An 18321-nucleotide genomic window follows, 5' to 3' on the forward strand; every position below is an offset into this window, starting at 1 on the left:
ACCAAGCAGCCATTCGTGCATGTCTTGCATAAATAAGTCTAAACAAGCTCCAGCTCTGGTCATAGCTAGGCTCATGGAAAATACATTATGCAGGTGCTGTTCAGCTCCTGCCAGGTTATTGTAGAGGTTTAGTCTTAGGTCACTATTTGTTAATTTGAGTCTGTATTGCATAAATATCTTATATCTGAGAACACTGGGCCTAGTTTCACAATTTACCAGCGTCCGGCATTAAGCCCTCAATCGATTGCACCACCCCCCCAGTATAAAGTCAAAGAGCCTCACTTAGGTCGATTCCTTATAGCAGCTAAAAACGCTTTTGCGTTCCTTCCAGCCCCCTAATTCAGGGCCCTCTATCTAGCACACCCTCTCGCATGGGGGATGCAACAGGACTCAGCTGGGATTATGACATGCTGTCCACTCTTATCCAATCAAGCACGTTAGGGATACGGAGGATGACACGCCCAACATGGTGGAGGTTCTAACCAGTGTTGTGGAGTCATTCCGAGGCTCTGATCACACGGAGTCCGAAGGAAGCTCTGCCTCAATGCGTGCGGCCTTAGCTTGATGACCCTTCGGCTTTTCTTAGTTTCAGAGATGCTGGGCTGACCTGTGGCAAGGACACGCTGACACAGGCCTACGACAGCTTCCCGCATCGGGAACTCTTCAGTGCTCATGTTAGCGCTGGACCTCTGCAAGTGTTTGCTTTCATGACCAGAGAGCTAGACTCTTCCCTGTTATGGCTCACCCAAGCCCAATAAGAGACGCTGAGAAAGCTCCCAGTGGTCCCCGGACTGCTCTTCAGCCCCGCTGAACGGGCCATCGAATGCTGAAGTTAGGCTACTCACTGGAACCCGCATGACGCGTGAACCTTGCCACACTCCCAGCCCAACAACGATGCTGTCGGCCGATTTACCCACAACACCTGACCTCCTGGAGAAGGGCACAATCAAGAGTTATAGATTGCTTTCACTCAACCTATTTCCTGGTTCTGAAAAAAAATACGCTTGTGTCCAGTTCTGGATTTAACGTTCTCTAGACTTTAGCCGCAAGGGCCCTGTGTTACCGGAACAGGCGTTTTCTGCAGTTCGCCTTCCAGGGCCAGGCATAAGTGAGATATTACCCTTCTGTCTCTCCCTGGATCCTCACAAGATGTGTGACCGCAGCCCTGAGCCTACAAGGATTTAGAGCTTCCTTATGAGTCCACAGCCATGGTCACCTTTTAATGGCATGTATAATAGTGCGTGGACAGCATTCTGTAACAATCAGTTGAATGCATTGAAGGAGCAAACGTTCCGACACCTAATGGGCATGCTCATGGAGGCCTCCGCAGTGACACCGTTAGGCCTGTCTAAGGCGCCTACTGTATGCCCCCCCCCCCTCCCATGTTAAGCATATATATAGCTTGCAACATCAGATCAAGTTAGTAACTCAACTGTCCGGTTCTATTAGATTTCTCCCCTGCGTACACAAAATCTAATTCAGTGTCATAGTGGGACTGCTTCAGCGTATGATTAGCCAGTCAAATTGTATTAGCATTTGTCCTTTAGGGTCAGAAAATGAGTGGTCAGTTAGTCATTATCACCCAGCAGATTTTACCATAAAGTGAAATTCAGGCACAATAAGTTGGGCTGTATGTATTTGTAAGTAGTGCTAGACTGATGAGTGCCACAATACCTTATAGAAAATTACCTGAGAGGAATAGGAGCTCAAGCAGAACATTTTAGGTGACTGCTTGCAAGATCATTCAGTTTGGCCATTATCAATACAAAACATTCAATAGGACTCTCACAACCAACTTCGTGGGGCTAAATATTACTCACCAGCCAGTAAAGACTAATATACAAATCTTTATTTATAGTAAGTAAAACATGCATAGGTGGCATTAGTGGATCAATATTAGCTGTGTTGGTATCATTGCACACTCAGCGGCTGGTTCGCTTTGACTTTGTTGAAAAGGTAGTCCATCAGTTTCTAATTGAGAAAGATGAGTGAGAATTAAATTGCAGGTGATAAATGATTAATTTCAAGATTAAATGAACAGAATACATTTTACCATCAACTTCTGCATCTGGAGGACAGCCATGTCATCCAGTAACCCGATGTCGACATCTTCAACAGTATCATCCGAGAGGCACAAGGTCTTGGGAGAAAATGAGTGACTGGTTTAGACTGCTCGACCTAACTTAAAGCCCAACAACCTCAATATGAAACGTTACCTCTCCATGGGATGTAGAGATCATTACATGTGGAGACAATCCAGGCAGGGAGCAATACAGGTAGTCGTCACTGGCTGAGCGCAAAACAGATCTAGAAACATGGAGAATTTAGGACAGAATTAGTTTGATTAACTCAAGCGTCCCTTAAAAAGATGAGTTTTTAAACTTCAGTCGACAAACGGTATTTTGGACCCAGTAATTGCAGAAAAACTTCAGTTATACTACACTGACTGCAATCTTTTTTTCCATAAGGGATTTTGATAAGTGAAGACAAACCTGGGTTTCGTTCCAGTCAGTGGAGACTGATCACTGATTTTGGCACGACGAGTTTTGGTTCTTTTTGTGTTTGTGGGTGTGGCACACCTGCAAGAACAAATGAGCAGAATCAACCAGAAGACGTTTCAGCGAACACGACTGAATTAGTTCAAATCGTGTGTTTGAGTGGTGGACTGGAACTAGCAACCACCAGTTCCTCGCCGGGAATGATTAATATATAGGGAGTTACCGTAGGCTTCCAGTGCTGGAGCTATTGGCAAGTGACCTGGCTTTCTTGGAACCCTTTAGAACAAAAATACACAATTTAGTCAATTTTCTAAGTGGAAATGCCCAGTTTGTTACCTTTTTCACACAGCCTAATGACACGCAAATAAAGTCGAGCTAAACTATTACCTAGCTCTGCCTAACGCCGTGAACGATCCGAGACAAGGCAGGAAGGGCTTTCTACACCATCAAACGGAACATACAATTACCATCCCAATTAGAATCGGGCAGATATCATATTTCAATCAGTTAGAACCAATTGCCCGTCATAGCTCTGAGGTCTGGGATCCGCTCACCAACAAAGAATTCACAAAATGTGGCACACCAAATTGAGAGTCAGCATGCAGAAATCTGCAAAAAAACACGTGTACAAACATAAGACACCAAATAATTAGGTCGCTAATTATCAAAATACAGAAAAGCGCCGTTAAATTCTACAACTACCTTAAAAGGAAGTAACAAACCTTCCATAAAGCCATCACCGACAGTGATTGACCTGAAGAGCCCCCTAAGCATGCTGGTCCAGGGGCTCTGTTCACAAAACACCCCACAGAGCCCCAACACCGCTTCAGCCACACAAATCATGAGAAAACAAAAGATTTACCTAACATTGGAAATACTAACAAAAAAACAGCACAAACTAGAATGCTAGTTGGACCTAAACAAATTACAGTGGTAGAATACCAGGCCACTGTGACTGACCCAAACTTAAGGAAAGCTTTGACCATGTATCGACTCAGTGAGCAGTCTTGCTATTGAGGCCGCCATAGCCAGTCTTCTCTTGAGAGCCAGGTTTGCTTATGTGCACACTGCCCACAACATGAGGTGGAAACTGAGCTGCACTTCCTAACCTCCTACCAAATATATGACCATAGAGACATTTCCCTCATTACACAGTCCCTCAAATAACTCAAACCAATCAAGTTCTGATAAACTCCCATAGTTATTGGGTGAAATACCAGTGTGCCATCACAGCAGCAAGATGTGTGACCGGTTGCCACAAGAAAAGGTCAACCAGTGAACACAGCATTGTAAAAACAACCCATGTTTGTTTTATTTTTTGTACATTATAACACTACATAGCCATATGACATTTGAAATGTATTCCTTTGAAACTTGAGTAATGTTTACTGCATCTTTAATTGTTTATCCATTTCGTGTTTTGGAAATGTAAAACATGTTTCCCATGCCAATAAAGCCCTTTGAATTGCTAGCTACCTTTGATGGTTCTGTTGTAGCCTTCCTTTTATGAGCTGATGCACCTTCACTCACTTTCACTACAGAAATAAGAAAAATGTATAATTAACGACAAGTTCATATCCTTTTTAACTAGAGGAAATAAACCATTACCTTTACTAAGCTTCCTAGTGAGAGGCTGGTGAATCTCGGGTGATTCGGTCTGGAAATAAAATTTAAAAAATTAGCTGCTCCCATTTCCAGAGTACACCACAAGGAAGCAGCATTAACCCATTTACAGCCGGTCTGATAATCCATGTTTAGTCCTACCTTTATGGCGATGGTGACTTCACCTGCAGAAATGTCATCCGCTAGGAAAGGACAGGGGGAAACAATTGAAATAAAACGTCACCGCGCATGCATGCATTCATTCCAAGAAATATTTAAAATACAATTGGAAAATCACACCATTAATTAAATCTATTATCACTGTTTTTTGAAGCGCAGGTGGCATTTTCATCAATTCCACTTTAAAAACCCGATCGACTGTTGCAAGAGTCTGCTCCAATTTAGCCTCCATCTCATTTATACGGTCCTGTGCTGTAAAGGGGCAACATAGTGAATTCAGTTAATTTGAGGAAAACAGACGGTAAGGATGGGCCTACTATGAAATTAGTACCTTCTTTCTCAAACTGTTGAATAAAAAGCACCCCTTGCTTTTGGCGTATCTCCTTGCTAATTTGCCCATCTGACTGATTGCTGACTTTCCTTATCCTTCTTGGTGCCATGGTTTCATCAGTGTGCCTTGTTCCCCCTGCTGCCACATCTGCTGAACACTGATTTATAACCTTAAGGACACCAGGTGCTCCTGACCAGTCAATTAACCCTAGAATCCACCTGAGGCCACTAATAACTCAACTCACTAACCATTAGTGCTGGGCTAGGAAAAAACTGTGCACCCTTGTCCTGTGGGGCAATCTAATATACATTTAAAATATAGCCAAGTTTAAGATCTATCAACAGTTCAGCACTCAGTACTGGAAAGCTGGTGTTCTCTTCGGTGGAAGTGTGACATGCAGGTATTCAATGACTGGTGGAGAGTGAATTGTCCTCCTGTATTAGATGGTAGACTGTTTATTGTTGAACTGTGTCATTGTAGTTTCTGATGTTTGGGTAAATGGCAAAACATTAGATTCAGTAGTTTCCCCAAGTACAATCATTAAATTAAATTCATATCGCATGAAACTGAATCTCTGGATACATCTTCAGAGACCATTTATGCGTTTACACAGGCAGCCCAATTCTGATCTTTTTTCCCACTAATTGGTCTTTTGACTAATCACATCTGTTTTTACAGATAAAAAATATCAGTATTGGGCTGCCTGTGTAAATGCATCCTTAGTTTCAGTCAAATTATTTTTAATCATCTCTCAAAATGGATCTCAAAAGTATTTATTGTACAAAACAGAAATAAAAAATGCAAATTTGGAATTATGAAAAAAATGATGCATATCCAAAACAAGAAAAAACAGGGGTTAACAGCCTTATTTCAGTTAGAAACGACAGTTGAAGTCGGAAGTTTACATACACTTAGGTTGGAGTCATTAAAACTTGTTGTTCACCAAGTTGATTGTGTCTTTAAACAGCTTGGAAAATTCCAGAAAACTATGTCATGGCTTTGAAGCTTCTGATAGGCTAATTGACCTCATTTGAGTGAATTGGAGGTGTACCTGTAGATGTATTTCAAGGCCTACCTTCAAACTCATTGCCTCTTTGCTTGACATCATGGGAAAATCTAAAGAAATCAGCCAAGACCTCAGAAACAAAAATTGTAGACCTCCACAAGTCTGGTTCATCCTTGGGAGTAATTTCCAAATGCCTGAAGGTACCACGTTCATCTGTACAAACAATAGTACACAAGTATAAACACCATGGGACCACGCAGCTGTCATACCACTCCGGAAGGAGACGTGTTGTGTCTCCTTGAGATGAACGTACTTTGGTGTGAAAAGTGCAAATCAATCCGAACAACAGCAAAGGACCATGTGAAGATGCTGGAGGAAACCGGTATAGAAGTATCTATAGCCACAGTAAAATGAGTCCTATATCGACATAACCTTAAAGGCTGCTCAGCAAGGTAGAAACCACTGCTCCAAAACTGCCATTAAAAAGCCAGACTACGGTTTGCAACTGCACATGGGGACAAAGATCGTACTTTTTGGGGAAATGTCCTCTGGTCCGATGAAACTTAAAATAGAACTGTTTGGCCATAATGACCATCGTTATGTTTAGAGGAAAAAGGGGGAGGCTTGCAAGCCGAAGAACACCATCCCAACCGAGAGGCATGGGGGTTGGCAGCATCATTGTTGTGGGGGTGCTTTGCTGCAGGAGGAACTGGTGCACTTCCTCATGATGCCATCTATTTTGTGGAAGAAAATGATGTGTATATATTGAAGCAACATCTCAAGACATCAATCAGGAAGTTAAAGCATGGTTGCAAATGGGTCTTCCAAATGGACAATGACCCCAAGCATACTTCCAAAGTTGTGGCAAAATGGCTTTAAGGACAACAAAGTCAAGGTATTGGAGTGGCCAACACAAAGCCCTGACCTCAATCCTATATAAAATGTGTGGGCAGAACTGAAAAAGTGTGTGCGAGCAAGGAGGCCTACAAACCTGACTCCGTTACACCAGCTCTGTCAGGAGGAATGGGCTAAAATTAACAATTTAAAGGCAATGCATACTAATTGAGTGTATGTAAACCTCTGACCCACTGGGAATGCGATGAAAGAAATAATTCCCTCTACTATTACTCTGACATTTCACATTCTTAAAATAAAGTGGTGATCCTAACTGACCTAAGATGGGGAATTTTTACTTTAATTAAATGTCAGGAATTGTGAAACTAAGTTTAAATATATTTGGCTACGGTATGTAAACTTCCTACTTCAAATGATATTTATAAGCACATTGATGTTGAACCCAAAACCTTTTCCAGTTGCAGTTAACTTTCAGCTCATGAAGAATGATGAATACAAACCAGGCAAACAAATGAAAACAAACATTTAGCAGAAAATGTGCATAAAAAAAAAAACATTCTCAAAAACCACTCAATGTAAATTATAGCTTGTCGCCATTGAAGGTACCTCATTGCTGTCAAATGGTTAAAAACAATTCATGTTTTGAGGTCAGTCGAGTTTCATACATTGAATGGCTGCCAAGGTCATTCAGCATTAAATTGCATACAAAAATAGAAATGAGATGTTTTGGTGTCAGAATAAAAGTTGCCTGAATTCATTGGTTTAACTGAAGCTTTTAGACAGCCTTATGTGGGTCACTGCGCCCATCTCCCACCTACAAAAAAATGAAATTGTAGTGTTTCACTTCACAATGACATTTCCTGCAGTTTGCAGAAAGATAGATACGGGCAGAAGGTTTCCCACAAACATTTTACAAACAAAAAAACAAAGTGCATTCAACCCACCATCTGAGATGTAACCGTACTCACTTTCTCAGTTGTGATACAAATGTGAATGACAGCCATAAAGCCACCACTATCCAAGTGCAACAGACACCTCAGATCAGTGTCACGCATGCCACGTACTGTGTGGGTAAACATGTGCCCAACAGGAAGCTATGCAGGCTCAAAGCTGTATGACTTGTACTGATAGGATGTTATGTTAGAAATGGGTTTTGGACAAGAGCTGATGTAGCAGCACTCATTGTCCCGGAGTCCATGACCTACATAAACTACCCCTGTTCCATTTGGCACACTGAAAAAGGTACAGCTGGTTCGAAGATCATATTTGCACTTACAGTGCCCCATTGCGTCGAGCTCTCACACAAAATGCCTCTTAAGGAGACAGAAAAGACTCAAGACGGATAGAAAATACAAAACGGTGTAAACTTCTCGGGCACAAAAACAAGTAAATGGAGTGCTAGAGAAAATGTCATCAGAACATTGTGTCCCATTTCCCAGTGCGTCCTCTATAATAGAGCACCTTTGAGTACATCACAAAGTACATTGCTTTAGTGTTAAAGGGGCAATCAGTTGTAGTTACAATAAAACGTCCTCACTGCCAGTTTCAATAAAAATCTGAGGGATGGGATTGGACAATTGTAACCAAATTCATAGCCAGAGCTATGGATGCAAGGACTGATCATCCATGATATCAACATTAGTTTTAACCATGTTAAGGCTATATAGTGTTTGTTTACATTTACGAAGCTTATATTTTGGGTTCTGATCGGGTACGACAGCTTATGAGGCATGCCCAAGTTGTATTCTTCAAGAATCAAATGGGTACATCGATTTACAATTTCATTTATAAGTCCTAAAATGTTGGTGGCAACTGCAGATTGCCCCTTTAACATCTCTGTACAGACGGCATCGTTTCTCCCCACACTTTTACCTCGTCTGACAAAGGCACAATGTCTCTAAAAACACAAGTACTGTTCCTAAAATCAGATAAAACGTCAAGAACTCATAGGTTACACTAGTAGAGTTAAAAAAAGGGTTTACTTTCTTTACATTAGCGTTAGTCGATACCTCTGTAAACGCTGTTTTTGTTTACGCGTGTTAAATGTTCTCAAACGGGGACTATCTGAACTGTTCTAGTGAGTCCCGAGTGTCATCCTCTGGACTCTCATCTCTTTGGTTCCTCCAGTGACGCGTACTCCTTCAGAAACTTGATGTGGAAATCCCGGAGCTTCTCCAGGAGCACCTTCAGCTTCTCTGTCGTGGGCAGAATGGTCATTCTAGGGGGAAATCATATGTAAAAACAATTTAGCAGGTAATCTCGGTTACGCAAGAAGTAAAAAATCTCACGAATGTTGCTACACGTAAATCTGTCCATGAGAGATTCCTTAGCGGGCAAAAGACAGACAGGAAGGAAGAGATCAATGCAAAGTAAACACAGCATCTGGAATGAATGGAGGCCAGCTATTCAGTTAGCTCCTCTCTGGCTAGTGTAATATTTGCAATTTCCAGCTCAGTTAAATCTTTTTAGTTTACTTATACAAGCGAGATGTCACTGCCGACCAATTTGAGCCTGGTAGATGTGGCACTGTAATGGTTAGGTTACAATGCTTCAATGTAACTCACTAGCTACTGTCACAATTTGATTTGAATACAACTGGTATATCAGGACAAACAAAACACTGTCGTCACAGACAATCTTCATGAAAGGCTTCTCTAAATTCTTATGTCTCTATAAATGTATGATGGTCAGCAATGTTTCTGCTAGTTGAACAGTTACCTGAAGTGATAGGTCCCTTCCCTCTGGCCGAAGCCACTGCCTGGAACAAGGCAGATGCCAGTCTCCTCAAGCAGTCTCAGACAGTACATCATGTCAGGAGACATTCCCAGGGACTGCAGAAGAGAGAGACAGTCTACAAACCTGTTTTTCTAGTTTCGGGTGTGGAGGCATACAATTATATACCGATGCCAATTTGTGGTCAGCTACCTACACCACGCAAGTACCTACACAGTACCTACACCACGCAAGTTTTATGAGTGAGCTGAGAAGTGACAAATTCACTAATGGACAAATGGGAGTAGAGTGGAATCACATTTCAGCAGGTTTCTCAATGGGTGTTAAGTGAACAGACCTTGGCCTCCTCCACAGCTCGTGGGGGGATGAAGATGCGTGGGAAGGCGTACATGGCTCCCTGCACAGGGTTACATTTGATCCCAGGCACCGTGTTGAGGGTCTGCTCGGTCACCTGGGCCTTCTCAGCCAGAGCTCCAAGCACAGCGCTCTTCTCCTGAAAGACAACACAGAGGTCAGACATGGGTCTTGGATGACAATCGAAACTGAACACTAACAAATTAAACCTAGAGCCTAGAGCCCCCCGAACATTGAGTGACAGACCTTGTGGAACTGGAGGTAGGAGGGTTCGTGTGGCCGAGGAGGGTTGACGATGACATCCATGGCAGCCTGTCCAGAGACAGGGGGACACAGCCTCACAGAGAGCAGCTTCACCAGCTGGGCCTTGACCGCCAGGTCGAGGTTGAGAACCTCCATATATCCCCCTCTGAACCCACACCTGCAGGGGAGGAGGACCGAGGAGAGGGGAGCGTTAGTTTTGGGGACACAGTCACACGCAATAGAACCAAACGGGACTTTATCCTAGATCAAAACCATGGCAAGGACAATCTGATGAGCCAGTCAGTCTGCATACAAAGGGCGTCGTCTCTCTGTGGGCCTGGTAGTCAGCGTTGTGATTTTAGCCAACCCGTCTGACGTTTACACAAGCACGACAACGCAAATCAGAGGAGTTGGCTAAAGCAGAGGGCGGATCTGTCGCGCAAAGGCAACGCGGCTAACATTTTATAGTGTTCTTGCAGATCAAACACATGAGACTGAGGGGCTATAAGAGCTGGACAGCCGGTTACGGATACATAGGAAAGTGTAATGTACGTCAGTGACTACTTATGGGGGTCAGACAGAGAATTCAGAGTGAGCACAGACAACGTGTGGTGTTTTAAGGGTACTTTGGGGGAAATAGTGACCCCGTGCGAGGGGCACGTGGATGTGAATACTCACTCTCCTGAGTATCCTTTGGAGGTGGAGTGAAATGAGGCCAGCTCGACAGTGTTGAAGTACTCTGGGCCCATCTCGTAGAGCACCTTCTTAAAGGAGTGGAACTGAAGGTCTGGGGAGTACACGTTGTCCTGATACACCTGGACACACACAAGAGGATTACATCAACAGAGAATTGATACTTCTCATAGGACTGGAAAAGTCGAGAAATAGTCAGTGTCCGTTCAGTTCAATACACTATGGTAGCAAATAATTACCTCATCGGACATAACAAACAGATTCTCCTCGTATGCAAAGTGGAGGACGTCCTCGATGCACTTCCTACTCTGCACTTGACCTGAATATTGCCAGAGAGAAAGAAAGGAGAGAAGGGGGAGAGGGAGGGAGAGCGGTCACCACAAGTGCTGGAATTGAGAACATGAGCAACTCTACATGTGCCTTCCATCTGTACAGGGGATACCATGATTACAAAAGACAGAATGTACTGTACTATGGAGGCCGCTGGAAACCAGAGGACCACAGTATCGCCTCACGGACGGTTACTAGCCTGGCGGACACGATTCAGGTGGTACACAGCGAGGGAGAACTGTGACACACTGGTGTGGACAGGAGCCCGTTGTTAGTGCAGTATTCACACAGAAGTTGGCTTGGGCTTTGATTGTGTGGCTGTTAATGTGACTGTTTGAGTGAGAAAGGGGAGAACCAATCAGAAAAAAAAAACACAGCCTCCTTCATTATCAACACATCTTGCCTACAACAGTGGAGCCTTTCCAGACTCTGAAGTCAGGAAGACTTAGGTGTCAGGCAGACTATTAAGTTACAGCTTTGCCGAGTTATGTTACAGCTATGTAAGAGGGAGTCAGATTCCTTTACCCTAATGTCAGCTGGTGAAGACCGATCCGGTTTCCTATGCAGGCTATAAACACCCATCAGCTACCCTACATGACACAGCAGAGTAGAGGGGGTTCCACATATAATATCTTACACAACATGACATCATGACCCTTGGCCTAGTTGCTTGTTTCAATGGTTGTACAGTATCAACATAGCTACCTCTTAAAAGATAATCATCATGTTTACTGGCCTTATGGGACATGGGAAACATTTGCAACATATAGATGTGAGATGCTCATGCTTGGATATGTTGTCTTGGATGTGGTGGATACTGGTCTTGGAGGTGGTGGGTACTGGTCTTGGATGTGGTGGGTACTGGTCTTGGATGTGGTGGGTACTGGTCTTGGATGTGGTGGGTACTGGTCTTGGATGTGGTGGGTACTGGTCTTGGATGTGATGTGGTGGGTACTGGTCTTGGATGTGGTGGGTACTGGTCTTGGATGTGGTGGGTACTGGTCTTGGATGTGGTGGGTACTGGTCTTGGATGTGGTGGATACTGGTCTTGGATGTGGTGGATACTGGTCTTGGATGTGGTGGATACTGGTCTTGGATGTGTGTGATACTGGTATTAGATGTGTGTGTGATACTGGTATTAGATGTGTTGAACACTGGACAGCCACATTACATAAGGAGCCTAATCTCATTGTTCTGGCTGGTGAGACCCACCGGTAGGGTTGCCTGGATTAATGATGCAGATGACTCTGGGATGACAGTGCTCCTTGGCAGCCTGGTAGGCTCTGTGGAGCTCGTTGATATCCAGGGCCCAGCAGTTGTCCTCGTCCAGGTAGTAGTTGATCTGAACGGCCTCCAACTCAGAGATGGCTGCAGAGTACAGGGGGTACTGAGGGATGGGGATCATCACACCACTCCTGGACCGGCCCTGGCCCGACACCAGCATTTTCAAGATGCTCTACGGTCAGATGAGAATATCGTTTCACAACATCAACAACTAGTAGGAAAGCATCCAGAATTAAAACGATATTGGTTATAAGAGAAATAACTCACTGTCAAAAACATGAAAATACCTAATAAATCCAATGAACTTTCAGTGACTGCTCAGATTAAACAAATACCAACCAACACTCTTGTTTGTAAGAGGATTATTGAGAACTAAAGACGTACCACGATGCCATCACTGGCTCCGGTGGTTAGGTAAATATTGTCCCAGTCGGCAGGCACGCCCTTATCCCGTTGCTCTATGTAGACAGCAACGTCCTGCCGAATACAGTCCACTCCCTGGCTGGCACTGTACGACCCTGGAGTTGAAACACACACAATATGGTATCAACTCTGGATTGTATTTTCATGTTCTGTTTCAGGAAATAAATGAGAGCTTAGATAACTTCAACTTGCATACACTTTCTAGCTCCACCGTACAATGCAGTTTCAAATAAACTATTAGCCATATCTTGCAGCAAAAGGTATGCCACAGAAATAATGTTTCAAAAGCATATTGTTGTAACCAAAACACTGCTAGGTTCTGCATTTCTCAGGCCAGAGCATCATTAGAACTTAACCTAGCATCCTGTTATTTGTCAGTGTGACAATTCTGAACCCATCAACAGTGCACAGAAGGCCAAAGCTCCCACTTGGGTCAGCATTTAAAGCTATATTATTAGGCTATATTTCAACACAGGAATGTGAGTGCAGCGCAGTCAGACAGGCATACTGTACACACCCAAGCTCTGTCCCCCGCAGCCCTGTAGAATGCGACGGGCACGTTGTTTGGCATCCTCTGGGAAACTAGGGCTGTTCAACAGCTCTGGGAATGAGCAGAGAGCCACCACCTGAACATACAGACAGGAGGTGTTCCATGTTAACTTCAACCCCATCAAGACACACAGACACCTTCACAATTTAATTGACATATTATGTAAATAGCATTATATAAGCATCCCACCCAGGTGAGCCAGCAGGAGAAAAAAACACATTTCTTTTAATTTTTTACTCTTAATGTTGGTAAGGGGCTCCTAAGTAAGAATTTCACGGTAAGGTTATATTCAGCGCATGTGACAAATAAAAATGTATTTGACTAATTCTGTTGGACCAAACCTCAAATGCAAATAGCGAGTTGAATCCGCTTGTCAGAAAGGAAGGAATGATCGCTCATCTTTGTTGTTGTGAGTGGCAGGGGGAGGGGCTTGGTGTGTGTGTATATTGGAAGGTGCACAGCTTACAAGTCATTGCACACAGCACAGAAGGAGCAAATGAGACGAGACCAAAAAGACAACATGAGAATAAGCAGACATTAACGCTCATTTAAAAAAAATGGAAATAAATAGATTGAGATATAGGCATTTGGAAGATAACACAAAAACATACATTTAAATGAATTCAATATCACCCTGCCCTAGGTGATTGTTATAACAATGTAGAGCACAAGACTGGACATCATTTTGACCCATCTCTGGAATGTGCACTTTCACTAGGAGAGACCAGAACACCCCACACTCTGCCCATGCCCAGTTAGCCAATCCAATACACATTTGCTGGGTGAAATACAACAGTAAGTAGTTTTTAGAGGCATTTCTTCTAAAATACCAGATAGAGATAACACATTTTATGCTGCTGTTAAGAGATTACTGTATTATTAAGTATTAATAAAGGTGATCCCGTTTCCAACCTCTCCATGAGCCGAGGACGTTCCTCTAATGTTTCAGAGTGCAAATAGTAGCCTAAACAAACGATGTGTCGATGTGCAGCCTCATCGACCAAACTGATTCCCAGCCAAGGATGACTGATTTAGTAACTGGGAATAAACAGATAGCCGTCCTGCCAGAATACTATTTGAAGTCTATTTCACCTTGTTGTGGTTATGGTGGTAGGACAGGTGATATAAATATGACTTCGCAAGACCACACTTTTCCTGACACATCCCTGCCACTCACCTGACGGAGAAACGTGATTGGCTTCTGCCCCATGGCATGTGAATCTCCAATGTTGGCTTTGATGACCTCAGTGAAGGGATGTTTCTGACCCTGGAGGGAAGAAAGGTACATTTAGATACATTTTGAGAGAAAATTTGAATTTTGTAAATATCCCTACACATATGAAGAACTATACTGTACAAAAATATAAAATGCAACAATTTCAAAGATTTTGCTGAGTTACAGTTCATTCAAGGAAATCAGAAAATTTAAATAATTTCATTATGTCCTAATCTATGGATTTCACATGACTGGGCAGGTGCGCAGCCAAGCCGACACACTGGGGAGCCAGGCCCAGCCAATCAGCCCCGTGGCTGATCTTAGACGATCCTAAAGGTTAAGAAGCCCGATGTGGAGGTCCTGGGCTGGCATGGTTACACGTGGTATGCGGTTGAGGCTGGTTTGACGTACTGACAAATGCTCTAAAATTACGTTGGAAAGGGGGATACCTAGTCAGTTGTACAACTGAATGCCTTCAACTGAAATGAATCTCTGAATCAGAGAGGTGTGGGGGGCTGCCTTAATCGACATCCAGGTCTTCGGCGACCGGGGAACAGTAGGTTAACTGCCTTGCTCAGGGGCAGAACGACAGATTTTTACCTTGTCAGCTCGGGGATTTGATCTAGCAACCTTTCGGTTACTGGCCCAACGCTCTAACCACTAGGCTGAGGCGGCTTATGGTAGAAAAATAAACATTAAATTATCTGGCAACAGCTCTGGTGGACATTCCTGCAGTCAGCATGCCAAATGCAGGCTCCCTCAAAACTCGAGACATCTGTGGCTTTGTGTTGTGTGATAAAACTGCACATTTTTAGAATGGCCTTATTGTACCCAGCTCAGGGTGCACCTGTGTAATGGTCGTGCTGTTTAAATCAGCTTATTGTCAGGTGGATGGATTATCTTGACAATGGGTGACAACGGATTAAATGCTCACTAACAGGGATGTAAACAAATTTGTGATTGATTGACACCATCCATTACATGATGTATTAGCCTAACCCAAGTGCTGTAGGCCTACCATTTCATGTTAATGTCCTTGTGGTGGCCCAACATCTAAATCATATTTTGGACAAGAGTATGCTGGGGACATGACAAAGCAACCAACCCTAGTGTGGTCTTGTATCTGTGAGGGTGGTACGAGGATCACGTGCTCCGACCGACCCCAAGGCAGGCACCTGTTTCAGGGCTATTATTAGTTGAACTGCCAGTGCCCGAGGCACACATCAATCAACTTATCCAACGTGACAGAGAAACAAGTGAGTGTAAGACTAAAGTGAAAGAAGAGTAGTGTGAATAGATATTTGAAGGTAACTTTTGTTCAAGTGGAGTGTGGGCTATAGGTCAGTCACAGCATTAGTCTGAATGAATGAATTCCGGTACACTGATCTTGTCGTTCATAGAATTACATGTAAATAAAAGGATATCTGTGCTGTTGCTCATCTCCATCATGATAGTAAACTTGCCTCGACTTCCCCACACAACAGTCTGGATCACAAGTTCTGCCCTGATATTAATTTAAAGGCATCGCTAAACAGCACAATGTGTACATGAGTAGCAGTTGAGCCACTGATTGAAGGGTTAGTATCTTTGGTTGAGCTTTCACTAGCTAAGCTCATCATTGCCTGGGAATCAGATTTTGCCTTCTGGGATTCTTCAGTGTTTGATTGCGATTTTTTTATATTTTTAATTTAAGTACTTGCAGAGTTGAGCTATATCAGGTGCATGGTAACAATTGAATAGCATGAGAGAAAATAGAAGCCACGCCCGCTGCTCTTTCTAGTATCACTGTACTTTATTGATCTTTAGGTATCGGCCTCAAGGCCTTCTTCAGAGCTTTTTGTGTTGTTGTTGAGTGTTTGATCCTGGAACTGGTCCTCCCAGGTAATTTTTTAAAAATATAATTAAATATGTTTACCCTACTGGTTGTCTGTGTGGTTGGTTCTTTTGCGAGTAGGAGTTTCAGCCAATACATCCACAGGAACGTATTATTAGACCAACTGTTCAAAGCACTTGAGTTGCGTTCAGAATTATATCACCTGGAGCAGCCGTAAAACCATGTAAACATGCGCACTCTACATGTTCGGCAAGGCATGTGAACGCACTACCAGTGCTATGAAAAGTTGTTAATAATTATTTCCTGTGGATCGTCCGAAAGTCCTACCTGCAGATGGACCAACCACGCAGACAACAGGAAGAGCGACTTCAAATGTAATTGTAGTCAACATTCAGACTTGAGGTTCCGTTGCCAGAATCAAACAAAGAAGAAATCACAGACGGTAGATTTAGAAATTCACTGTCTGTTGGTCCCCTCTGTCAAAGCTCATCACTGCCACGTCCACGAGGGACCACCATGGCTGAGGAAATCACGAGGCAGGACTGGTTCCTTATCGCACACCTGACGTTTCAACGGGATGGAATGCATCGCGACTGGAGGATGATGATGCAACATTGTATCAGCACTGAGCCAAGACGCTACACCTATCCTTCGAGATAAACTAGCTACCAAGCTAACGTTACTTGCCCGTTTCCCCAACTGTCATACGCTATTTTAGTTGATAGTATAAAGCATGAGAGCACATATCCATGACTAGCTAGCTAGCTAATATGCTGAGGAGGATGTGCCAACGTTACGGATACGTAAATAGCTAGTTGCCGGTAAATGCTGGTTAGCATGAGCTAGCAAGCTCACCCATTGATCACCCCCTCGCTATGTAGCTAAAGTGGTGGGCAATGTGTTTTCACCTGCTGCAAGCCTCTCTCGATGTCCCCAGCCTTCGTGACAATGGGTCCTCTCACAGCGTACTCCACCGCTTTCACCTGCGGATTGAGGGTGTCCATGGTCAGAGTCTTTTCTCGCATCTTGCCGTTCTCTCTCAAAATCACGGTTGCCTCAGCTGTACTGAATCGCTTCAGTCCATACTGTTCAACCGGTCCTTGTGTTTTGAGTCGTATGGACTGCACTAAACATGCGGTCTCCCGAGCCTTTGTCCGCACAAGGGCTGGAGACTGGTCAAAAACACCAGCAATCAATGATCTATTTGCCAAGTGTTGAAGTCGATGCATGATGTTGATGTTGAAGTCGATGCAGCAGGTTAGTTTGAACCACGACGAGGGAAATTAATGCTAGCTGTACATGAAGAACGGCAATATGAGGAAGAGGCGATGCGAGAGGGATAACTGGGCACGAAATCTATCTTCTCCAGCAGGTGGCGATGTTTCGTTTTTTCCGCTCACTCAGCGAGGAGTTTTAGTATAGAGGTCAAAGAGAGTGTCGAATTTGGTCTACAAAAAATGGAATTGCTTAATTGCTACGTGAGGCTTATTTCATCTAACATTTGTTTCGTAATTGTTAGGTTGTTAGGGGTGTACTGATATAAGTAGGACACGTGACACCCTGACAAAAACCAACGCTGTTCTTCGGACATGTATCTTCCCTCTCATTGGCTAGAATGGCCCCACCTGATCTTACCTCCTCCTGACTGCTATCCATTTTTTAAGACATGTATTTCAATTGTTAGAGTAATATCACCCAAACGGGTTACGTTTCTTCTGCAACGTTCAGAAAGTTTGAATTTTCCCCGGTTAGGTTGAATTGCCATTGCCCACACCTTCAATACTGGAGTGCTAGGACTCGACAACCACTGCAAAACGGACTTTAAATGAATTGTTCTAATCAAAAGTGAGGACTGCCTGTCAATATGATACCAAGTCTGGGTCATGTCAAAATGTGAATATATGTCAAAAAGTATTTGAGTTGGCTTTGTTTTTTTTTATTTGGAGTTTGCACTTTTGGGAGCATTCCATTGTTGCCAATTGTACCAAGAACACTAAATCAAATTAAGCTAAAGTATTTCTACGTGTTAGACATGTATTTTGACCCCCTGTGTTTGTTTGATACATTGCCAAATGTTATTCAAATAATTAATATTTTGTTTGATTCTGACCATACACACTTCTTTCTAAAATAAAACGTAGCCCACTCATTCACTTGGCAACTCACTTAATCAATCCAACCAAACTACA

At 43.3% G+C, this 18321-nt stretch overlaps 2 protein-coding genes and 1 long non-coding RNA gene across 3 annotated transcripts; 1 reads left to right on the forward strand and 2 right to left on the reverse strand.

The window, feature by feature from the left end:
* Positions 1-1831: 1831 nt before the first annotated feature.
* On the reverse strand, positions 1832-4773 carry cdca9 (cell division cycle associated 9). Its single transcript, XM_029641302.1, has 10 exons — positions 4612-4773; positions 4401-4532; positions 4263-4303; positions 4107-4155; positions 3975-4033; positions 2722-2774; positions 2493-2579; positions 2217-2307; positions 2054-2140; positions 1832-1971 (listed from the first exon to the last, which is right to left on the reverse strand). Exons 1-10 carry the CDS (start codon positions 4718-4720, stop codon positions 1912-1914), a joined length of 768 nt encoding a protein of 255 aa, XP_029497162.1. The 5' UTR covers positions 4721-4773; the 3' UTR covers positions 1832-1911.
* A 595-nt stretch (positions 4774-5368) lies between these two features.
* Positions 5369-17629, reverse strand: LOC115113531 (alanine aminotransferase 2-like). Its single transcript, XM_029641303.2, has 11 exons — positions 17041-17629; positions 14260-14349; positions 13050-13158; positions 12494-12627; positions 12038-12281; positions 10735-10814; positions 10481-10617; positions 9806-9980; positions 9543-9698; positions 9191-9303; positions 5369-8690 (listed from the first exon to the last, which is right to left on the reverse strand). Exons 1-11 carry the CDS (start codon positions 17359-17361, stop codon positions 8579-8581), a joined length of 1671 nt encoding a protein of 556 aa, XP_029497163.1. The 5' UTR covers positions 17362-17629; the 3' UTR covers positions 5369-8578.
* LOC135565594 (uncharacterized) lies at positions 16061-17575 on the forward strand. Its single transcript, XR_010461723.1, has 2 exons — positions 16061-16179; positions 16618-17575. It is a non-coding gene; the product is annotated as an uncharacterized LOC135565594 (long non-coding RNA).
* Positions 17630-18321: the final 692 nt, after the last annotated feature.

This window comes from Oncorhynchus nerka, linkage group LG28, assembly GCF_034236695.1.
Source record: "Oncorhynchus nerka isolate Pitt River linkage group LG28, Oner_Uvic_2.0, whole genome shotgun sequence".
In the NCBI taxonomy this organism is placed as follows: domain Eukaryota; kingdom Metazoa; phylum Chordata; class Actinopteri; order Salmoniformes; family Salmonidae; genus Oncorhynchus; species Oncorhynchus nerka.

Coding starts and splice junctions, on each gene's coding strand:
- cdca9 (XM_029641302.1), bottom strand. CDS start 4,720: ATGGCACCAAGAAGGATAAGGAAAGTCAGCAATCAGTCAGATGGGCAA. Junction 4,304..4,400: donor GATAATAGATTTAATTAATG/GTGTGATTTTCC, acceptor GTCCTTTCCTAG/CGGATGACATTTCTGCAGGT. Junction 2,308..2,492: donor CTGACTGGAACGAAACCCAG/GTTTGTCTTCAC, acceptor CCATGTTTCTAG/ATCTGTTTTGCGCTCAGCCA.
- LOC115113531 (XM_029641303.2), bottom strand. CDS start 17,361: ATGCATCGACTTCAACACTTGGCAAATAGATCATTGATTGCTGGTGTT. Junction 14,350..17,040: donor TCGAGAGAGGCTTGCAGCAG/GTGAAAACACAT, acceptor TCTTCCCTCCAG/GGTCAGAAACATCCCTTCAC. Junction 10,815..12,037: donor TAATCCAGGCAACCCTACCG/GTGGGTCTCACC, acceptor GGCAATATTCAG/GTCAAGTGCAGAGTAGGAAG.